The sequence below is a fragment of the Babylonia areolata genome, chromosome 35 (assembly GCF_041734735.1).
Source record: "Babylonia areolata isolate BAREFJ2019XMU chromosome 35, ASM4173473v1, whole genome shotgun sequence".
Taxonomy (NCBI): domain Eukaryota; kingdom Metazoa; phylum Mollusca; class Gastropoda; order Neogastropoda; family Buccinidae; genus Babylonia; species Babylonia areolata.
The window spans coordinates 875,001-885,000 of NC_134910.1; the positions used below are offsets into that span (position 1 = coordinate 875,001).

Here is a 10,000-nt window from a genome sequence, read left to right on the forward strand (position 1 = left end):
CGAACGTGTGCCGAACACAGTGATGTTCCGGCCTTTGGGGGACGTCGTGTCGGTCAGATGGGTTTGTTGGTGTCGTCCCTTGTTTTTGTTTTGTTCTGTGTGTGTGTGCGCGTCTGTGTGTGTGTGTGCGTCTGTGAGTGTGTGTGTGTGTGTGTGTGTGTGTGTGTGTGTGTGTGTGTGTGTGTGTGTGTGTGTGTGTGTGTGTGTGTGTGTGTGTGATGGCTTCCAATGCCTTGGTGAGATGACTGACTAGTGGGATTTTTGTCTTTATGTCTCTGCATTGTCTGTGTGTGTGTGTGTGTGTGTGTGTGTGTGTGTGTGTGTTTTGCTGTGATTGTTTGGTTTCTGTCTCTGTCTCTTTTACTTCATGTGTCTGTTGGTCTGTCATTGATCTGTCAGGCTGATAAAATATGGCATGTTTTCCTCACACACACACACACACACACACACACACACACATACCCATCACACACGCGCGCACAACACACACACACATACAACCAACACACACGCGCACGCGCGCGCGCACACACGCAAACGCAACACACACGCGCGCGCGCACGTACACACACACACACACACACACACACACACACACATTGTCAGAGGACCACACAACACAGATGTCCGGACCAGCAGTGTAGTGGTGTCTGCCAGAGATTTCACAAGATAACCCCCCCCCCTCCCCTCCCCTCCCACCCCCACCCCCCCCCCCCCCAGTGAGGCCAGCCCGACAACAAGGGAGGTAATGTTAGTGGAGAGACCCGATGCAGTGTTGCGTGACGACAGCTGTGATGTGTGGACAGCACGGAGACAGCTCGGGGAGTCAGTCCTGTCTGTCAATAGGGCCGGCCTTCTGTTTGGTCTGCCGCCATCCTTTGTCTACCACCCTCCCCCCCCCCCCCTTCTGTCATCTTGTCCACACCCCCTATCCCCTCCGCCCCCCCCCCTACCCCCACACCACCCCTTGATAACGGCACCTGCGTGCTTCAGATGTGAACACGGAACGGGAGATCCTGTGGACGAACTAATGAAGAGAGAATGATCTACCCCTTCTACCCTTCCTCTCTCTCCCCTCCACCCCCTTCCTTTGTTGTTTGGGGTCAGAGGGGTGGAGGAGGTGGGTGAGGGGGGTTGGGGGGTTAGGGCAGGTTGTTGAAGTAGGTGTCTAGTCATGTATGTCATCCCTGGTGGGTGCACGCATACAAACACACTCACGCACAGCGCGACTCGTCCTTTGGGAAGTGTCCCCTTTGTTCGTCCGACAACTGTTGAACGAGACTTCGTGTGACTGTCTTCAGTGCTGCTGTTAGCTACATTGTGTCACTGTCTTCAGTGCTGTTGTTAACTACATTGTGTCACTGTCTTCAGTGCTGTTGTTAGCTACATTGTGTCACTGTGTCTTCAGTGCTGTTGTTAGCTACATTGTGTCACTGTCTTCAGTGCTGCTGTTAACTACATTGTGTCACTGTGTCTTCAGTGCTGTTGTTAGCTACATTGTGTCACTGTGTCTTCAGTGCTGTTGTTAACTACATTGTGTCACTGTGTCTTCAGTGCTGTTGTTAGCTACATTGTGTCACTGTGTCTTCAGTGCTGCTGTTAACTACATTGTGTCACTGTGTCTTCAGTGCTGCTGTTAACTACATTGTGTTACTGTGTCTTCAGTGCTGTTGTTAGCTACATTGTGTCACTGTCTTCAGTGCTGCTGTTAACTACATTGTGTCACTGTGTCTTCAGTGCTGCTGTTAACTACATTGTGTCACTGTGTCTTCAGTGCTGCTGTTAACTACATTGTGTCACTGTGTCTTCAGTGCTGCTGTTAACTACATTGTGTCACTGTGTCTTCAGTGCTGCTGTTAACTACATTGTGTCACTGTGTCTTCAGTGCTGCTGTTAACTACATTGTGTCACTGTGTCTTCAGTGCTGCTGTTAACTACATTGTGTTACTGTGTCTTCAGTGCTTTTGTTAACTACATTGTGTCACTGTGTCTTCAGTGCTGTTGTTAGCTACATTGTGTCACTGTCTTCAGTGCTGTTGTTAGCTACATTGTGTCACTGTGTCTTCAGTGCTGTTGTTAACTACATTGTGTCACTGTGTCTTCAGTGCTGTTGTTAGCTACATTGTGTCACTGTGTCTTCAGTGCTGTTGTTAACTACATTGTGTCACTGTGTCTTCAGTGCTGCTGTTAACTACATTGTGTCACTGTCTTCAGTGCTGTTGTTAGCTACATTGTGTCACTGTGTCTTCAGTGCTGTTGTTAACTACATTGAGTGACTGTCTTCAGTGCTGTTGTTAACTACATTGAGTGACTGTCTTCAGTGCTGTTGTTAACTACATTGAGTGACTGTCTTCAGTGCTGTTGTTAACTACATTGAGTGACTGTCTTCAGTGCTGTTGTTAACTACATTGTGTCACTGTGTCTTCAGTGCTGTTGTTAACTACATTGAGTGACTGTCTTCAGTGCTGTTGTTAACTACATTGTGTCACTGTGTCTTCAGTGCTGTTGTTAACTACATTGTGTCACTGTCTTCAGTGCTGCTGTTAACTACATTGTGTCACTGTCTTCAGTGCTGTTGTTAGCTACATTGTGTCACTGTGTCTTCAGTGCTGTTGTTAACTACATTGTGTCACTGTGTCTTCAGTGCTGTTGTTAACTACATTGTGTCACTGTCTTCAGTGCTGTTGTTAGCTACATTGTGTCACTGTCTTCAGTGCTGTTGTTAACTACATTGTGTCACTGTGTCTTCAGTGCTGTTGTTAGCTACATTGTGTCACTGTGTCTTCAGTGCTGTTGTTAACTACATTGTGTCACTGTGTCTTCAGTGCTGTTGTTAGCTACATTGTGTCACTGTGTCTTTAGAGCTGCAGTTAACTACATTGAGTCAGTGTGTCTTCAGAACTGTAATTAACTACATTGAGTCACCATGTCTTCAGAGCTGCAGTTACTTTGAGTCACTCTGTGCCAGTGTCCAGTTTGGTCATTTCTGTGTTGTGGAGTTTCCTGGCTGTACCCTGGTATTCATTAATGCTTTTAGGCATGTGTGTATGACACGATTTATTTTTGTTTTGGTTTATTTAATTGTATTTATTTATTTGCTTATTTATTGTGGGTTTTTCTTCTCTTTTTTTTTTCTTTTCTTTTTGTTGTTGTTTTTTGCGAATTGTTTGGAACTGTCTGAATCATGACGATTCTTTGATGATTGGGATGTGTCGTACATTTACACAACATGTTGACGTAGTGAGAGAACCATTGCCATAAGATCTGCAACCTGCGCGAGCAGTGGCAAGGTGAGGGAGAGTTTCGGTGAGGTTGATCCGTCATCATAAGTGCTATGTCCAGGGCTGTTGTCACCAGACAGAAAACAAACAAACAAACAGACAAACAAACCAAACAACACTGATGGGAAAAAAGACATTGTAGCATCGTTGTTTACCTGTGATAAAGGTATCCCCTCCCCCTCCCAGGTAACGTACGCTGTACTGACCTGGGGAATAAACCATCCCCAGGAATAAACACAACACACAACACACAGAAACCACTGCCATATATTGTTAGATATTCCTTGTGTGTGTGTGTGTGTGTGTGTCTGTGTGTGTGTGTGTGTGTGTGTGTCTGTGTGTGTGTGTGTGTGTGTGTTTCTCTCTCTGAATTGTGATGGTTGGTTTTGGTGGTGGTGATGATGGTGTGTGGTGATTGTGGTGTGTGTGGTGATGGTGGTGGAGGTGAAGTCTTCGATACCTGCTGACTGACGTGGTGTGTGGTGTGTGTGTGTGTGTGTGTGTGTGTGTGTGTGTGTTGTGTGTGTGTGTATGTGTGTGTGTGTGTGTTGTGTGTGTGTGTGTGTGTGTGTGTGTGTGTGTGTGTGTGTGTGTGTGTGTGTGTGTGTGTGTGTTGTGTGTGTGTGTGTGTGTGTGTGTGTGTGTGTGTGTGTGTGTGTGCAGGCCAAGGGCGGTCGGACCAGTGCATCAGGATCCAGTGAGTTTTTGACTTCCTGGCTTTATTATTATTGTCATTTTCTTCATCACCACCATCATCACCATCATCTTCATCATCAGCATATACTTCTTCTACTTCTGATGTTTCTTCTGATTCTGATTCTGGTTCTGGTTCTGGTATTTCTTCTTCTTCTCATGATTCTTCTTCTTCTTCTTCTTCTCATGATTCTTCTTCTTCTTCTTCTTCTCATGATTCTTCTTCTTCTTCTTCTTCTAGTCATTCGGATGAGATGATAAACCGAGGTCCGGTGTGCAGCATGCACTTAGCACACGTAAAAGAACCCACGGCAGCAAAAGGGTTGTTCCTGGCAAAATTTTGTAGAAAAATCCACTTCGATAGGAAAAACAAATAAAATTGCACGCAGGAAAAAAATACAAAAAATGGGTGGCGCTGTAGTGTAACGACGTCCTGGGGAGAGCAGCCCGAATTTCACACAGAGAAATCTGTTCTGGTAAAAAGAAATATAAATACAAATACAAACACAAATGATTCTTCTTCTGCTTCTTCTTCTTCTTCATCTCATGAAGTAGTTTTGCTGTTGTTGTTGTTGACGTCACTCTTACCGTGTATCACTGTGCTCACGTCATAGTGGTGACCCCATTCTCTGCTTTCAAGGTCTAGCCTCAGGAGACCTTGACCATGACCTAAATATGGATGACCTTGACCCTCATCCTGGAGAAGGTAATCAGGTTGACAGGACTGTATAGCTGACTGACCCGCCTCTTGTTTTGGAAGCATTATCTTGAATGGCGGCTCCAAGCCTGAGAGACCTTCATACAACAGCTTTTCTTGAATCATACTGTATACATTTACATCTGTACCTATGTACTACTCACATTGATTGATGTGTGCATGCTGCTTACATTACTTGTGCAGTTGTACTGTGCTGTAGATTGTTACGCTTATTCCATTTATTTGTACAGCCTGATACCAGTCCGGTTCCATCTGACTTGTATGTATGAGTGTGGCCATGATGGGTTTTTAATCTGCAGTAAGTCAGTAGCATTGCTCCAGTACCACTCATTCAGAGTTCCTACTCCCCCCTCCCCCCCCCCACTCCCCACCCCTCCCCCTCCCCCCACTCTCCCAGATCAACATATGTGCAGACCTGCTTGTGCCTGAATCCCCTTCGTGTCTATACACAAGCAGAAGATCAGATACACACGTTAAAGATCCTGTAATCAATGTCAGCTTTTGGTGGGTTGTGGAAACAAGAACATACCCAGCATGTACACCCCTGAAAATGGAGAATGGCGGTGTAGATGTTGGGGTAAAAACGGTCATACACGTAAAAGCCCACTCGTGTACATACGAGTGAACGTGGGAGTTGCAGCCCACGAAGGAAGAAAAAGAAAACTATGTATTGCATATAGTGTTGTGTGCTGGTTGATGAACCGATATCTGTGATCCATTATCTTCCTGCAGCCATGACGTGTGTGTGTGTGTGTGTGAAAACAATACACTGGGTACACGTGTAACAGGTTATTTACCCAGCATTGTTGTGTGACAGCTGTTTACAGTCTTGGTTAACCACTTCTAGAAAGTTTATATTTTATCTATGTTCATGCTATATGTTTTATCTATGTTCATGCTATATGTTTTATCTATGTTCATGCTGCAGTGTCTCGTCATTTTGAATGTGAATCACATTTTATTGGGAGACGAAAAATGAAAGGAAAACACACACAAAATAATTAAACTAGAAAAATAATGTAGATTCACCAATTTAGTGGGGTTTTTTTAAATCTTTTTTTCTTCCTTTTTTTATTTTATTTTTTTAAATAGATATATAAACTGACAGCATGCCTTACATCTGGTAGAACAATAGCCACTAATCTGGTAAACATGAAAATATTAGCAATTTCAGCTATCTTTTTGTTTTGTGTTTTTCAAGTTAGTTGTTTTGTTTAGTTTAAAGTAATAAGGTTTGCTCACCTGATTTTGCAACATCAATTAGAATCCACCACAGACCGAGTTCTTGCAGCATGGACAGAATGTCAGGATACATTATGAAGCAAAGAAGCCAAACATTGTGTGGATTCCCATGTGATGAACACATGACCCAGCACTGTTCTGTCACACGGGCTTGGCTCGGCTTGCTTGTGCCATTCAAAGATATAAAGGGAGGGGGGGTAATCCTGTCACAGTGTTGGTGATGAAAAACAAAACGGAGGTTACTGTGTCACTGTGTTGATGATGAAAAACACAAGGGAGGTTACTGTGTCACTGTGTTGATGATGAAAAACACAAGGGAGGTTACTGTGTCACTGTGGTAATGGACATCAGAATACAGGTAGCTGTGTCAGTGTATTGATGGAAATCAGAATACAGGTAGCTGTGTCAGTGTATTGATGGAAATCAGAATACAGGTAGCTGTGTCAGTGTATTGATGGAAATCAGAATACAGGTAGCTTTGTCAGTGTATTGATGGAAATCAGAATACAGGTAGCTGTGTCAGTGTATGGATGGAAATCAGAATACAGGTGGCTGTGTCAGTGTATTGATGGAAATCAGAATACAGGTAGCTGTGTCAGTGTATGGATGGAAATCAGAATACAGGTGGCTGTGTCAGTGTATTGATGGAAATCAGAATACAGGTAGCTGTGTCAGCGTATTGATGAAATCAGAATACAGGTAGCTGTGTCAGTGTGTGGATGGAAATCAGAATACAGGTGGCTGTGTCAGTGTATTGATGGAAATCAGAATACAGGTAGCTGTGTCAGTGTATTGATGGAAATCAGAATACAGGTAGCTGTGTCAGTGTATTGATGGAAATCAGAATACAGGTAGCTGTGTCAGTGTATTGATGGAAATCAGAATACAGGCAGCTGTGTCAGTGTATTGATGAAATCAGAATACAGGTAGCTGTGTCACTGTATTGATGGAAATCAGAACACAGGTAGCTGTGTCAGTGTATGGATGGAAAACAGAATACAGGTAGCTGTGTCAGTGTATTGATGGAAATCAGAATACAGGTAGCTGTGTCAGTGTATTGATGGAAATCAGAATACAGGTAGCTGTGTCACTGTATTGATGGAAATCAGAACACAGGTAGCTGTGTCAGTGTATTGATGAAATCAGAATACAGGTAGCTGTGTCAGTGTATTGATGAAATCAGAATACAGGTAGGTGTGTCACTGTATTGATGGAAATCAGAATACAGGTGGCTGTGTCAGTGTATTGATGGAAATCAGAATACAGGTAGCTGTGTCAGTGTGACAGACTGTGGAAGGTAACTGTGTGTATGTGCGTGTGCGTGCGTGTGCGTGCACGTGCAGACTATGGAGACGTGGGCACACAGGACGAGGGCGGGGACTGGAACACGGGCGTGGTGGAGGAGAAACGCCTGACCCCCGCCACCAGACACAGCCGCCGATCCAGGTCCACGCTGGCCCCGGTGGAGGAGTTCGACGACTACGACGATGTGTACGACCTGGACGACGAGCAGGCATGGGTACGTGGGAACTGGGTAGGGTACGTGTGAACTGACTGATGAGTTGGGTGGGGTACATGTGAACTGACTGGTGAACTGGGTGGGGTACGTGTGAACTGACTGATGAACTGGGTGGGGTACGTGTGAACTGACTGATGAACTGGGTGGGGTACGTGTGAACTGACTGATGAACTGGGTGGGGTACGTGGGAACTGACTGTTGAACTGGGTGGGGTATGTGGGAACTGACTGATGAACTGGGTGGGGTACATGTGAACAGACTGATGAACTGGGTGGGGTACGTGTGAACCGACTGATGAGTTGGGTGGGGTACGTGTGAACTGACTGATGAGTTGGGTGGGGTACGTGTGAACCGACTGATGAGTTGGGTGGGGTACGTGTGAACTGACTGATGAGTTGGGTGGGGTACGTGTGAACTGACTGATGAACTGGGTGGGGTACGTGTGAACCGACTGATGAGTTGGGTGGGGTACGTGTGAACTGACTGATGAACTGGGTGGGGTACGTGTGAACCGACTGATGAGTTGGGTGGGGTACGTGTGAACTGACTGATGAACTGGGTGGGGTACGTGTGAACTGACTGATGAACTGGGTGGGGTACGTGTGAACCGACTGATGAACTGGGTGGGGTACGTGTGAATTGACTGATGAACTGGGTGGGGTACGTGTGAACTGACTGATGAACTGGGTGGGGTACGTGTGAACTGACTGATGAGTTGGGTGGGGTACGTGTGAACTGACTGATGAACTGGGTGGGGTACGTGTGAACTGACTGATGAACTGGGTGGGGTACGTGTGAACTGACTGATGAACTGGGTGGGGTACATGTGAACTGACTGATGAGTTGGGTGGGGTACGTGTGAACTGACTGATGAGTTGGGTGGGGTACGTGTGAACAGAGTGATGAGTTGGGTGGGGTACGTGTGAACTGACTGATGAGTTGGGTGGGGTACGTGTGAACCGACTGATGAGTTGGGTGGGGTACGTGTGAACTGACTGATGAACTGGGTGGGGTACGTGTGAACTGACTGATGAACTGGGTGGGGTACGTGTGAACTGATGAACTGGGTGGGGTACGTGTGAACTGACTGATGAGTTGGGTGGGGTACGTGTGAACTGACTGATGAACTGGGTGGGGTACGTGTGAACCGACTGATGAACTGGGTGGGGTACGTGTGAACCGACTGATGAACTGGGTGGGGTACGTGTGAACTGACTGGTGAACTGGGTGGGGTACATGTGAACTGACTGGTGAACTGGGTAGGGTACATGTGAACTGACTAGTGAATTAGTGGGGTACATGTGAACTGCCTAGTGAACTGTGTGGGGTACATGTGAACTGACTGGTGAACTGGGTGGGGTATGTGTGAACTGACTGGTGAACTGGGTAGGGTACATGTGAACTGACTAGTGAATTAGTGGGGTACATGTGAACTGACTAGTGAACTGTGTGGGGTACATGTAAACTGACTGGTGATCTTGGTGAGGTCCGTTTGAACTGACTGGTGATCTTGGTGAGGTCCGTTTGAACTGACTGGTGAATTGGTGTGGTATGTGTGAACTGACTGGTGAATTGGTGGGGTACATGTGAACCGACTGATGAACCGTGTGGGGTAGTGTGAACTGACTGTTAAACTGGCTTTGATCATGACGATGATGATAATGATGACGACAATGATGATTGAGGGACCTGACTGACAAGACATGTTGATGTTGATGTTGATGTCCCCAGTCCTGTAAGGCATGTTGATGTTGATGTTGATGTCCTCAGTCCTGTAAGGCATGTTGATGTTGATGTCCACAGTCCTGTAAGACATGTTGATGTTGATGTTGTTGATGTCCACAGTCCTGTAAGACATGTTGATGTTGATGTCCACAGTCCTGTAAGACATGTTGATGTTGATGTTGATGTCCACAGTCCTGTAAGACATGTTGATGTTGATGTCCACAGTCCTGTAAGACATGTTGATGTTGATGTTGATGTCCACAGTCCTGTAAGACATGTTGATGTTGATGTCCAAAGTCCTGTAAGGCATGTTGATGTTGATGTCCACAGTCCTGTAAGACATGTTGATGTTGATGTCCACAGTCCTGTAAGACATGTTGATGTTGATGTTGATGTCCACAGTCCTGTAAGACATGTTGATGTCCAAAGTCCTGTAAGACATGTTGATGTTGATGTCCAAAGTCCTGTAAGACATGTTGATGTTGATGTTGATGTCCACAGTCCTGTAAGACATGTTGATGTTGATGTCCACAGTCCTGTAAGACATGTTGATGTTGATGTTGATGTCCCCAGTCCTGTAAGACATGTTGATGTTGATGTCCCCAGTCCTGTAAGGCATGTTGATGTTGATGTTGATGTCCCCAGTCCTGTAAGGCATGTTGATGTTGATGTCCAAAGTCCTGTAAGACATGTTGATGTTGATGTCCCCAGTCCTGTAAGGCATGTTGATGTTGATGTTGATGTCCCCAGTCCTGTAAGACATGTTGATGTTGATGTCCACAGTCCTGTAAGACATGTTGATGTTGATGTCCACAGTCCTGT

At 45.7% G+C, this 10,000-nt stretch overlaps 1 protein-coding gene across 11 annotated transcripts in view; it reads left to right on the forward strand.

Annotated features, from left to right (window-relative positions):
- The window catches only part of LOC143278152 (uncharacterized), a 189,149-nt gene that overhangs the window by 116,095 nt on the left and 63,054 nt on the right, over positions 1 to 10,000 (forward strand). For 10 of the 11 annotated variants that reach the window (XR_013053848.1, XR_013053849.1, XR_013053850.1 and 7 more), the window contains 3 exons: positions 3,945 to 3,978; positions 4,615 to 4,680; positions 7,278 to 7,453. Coding sequence is in view for 8 of the 11 variants with exons in the window: in XM_076583184.1 (XP_076439299.1) it covers positions 3,945 to 3,978; positions 4,615 to 4,680; positions 7,278 to 7,453 (276 nt within the window). In the remaining 3 variants the exon portion in view is untranslated. The remainder of the gene's footprint in view (positions 1 to 3,944; positions 3,979 to 4,614; positions 4,681 to 7,277; positions 7,454 to 10,000) is intronic. The other variant, XM_076583189.1, reaches the window with a different exon arrangement.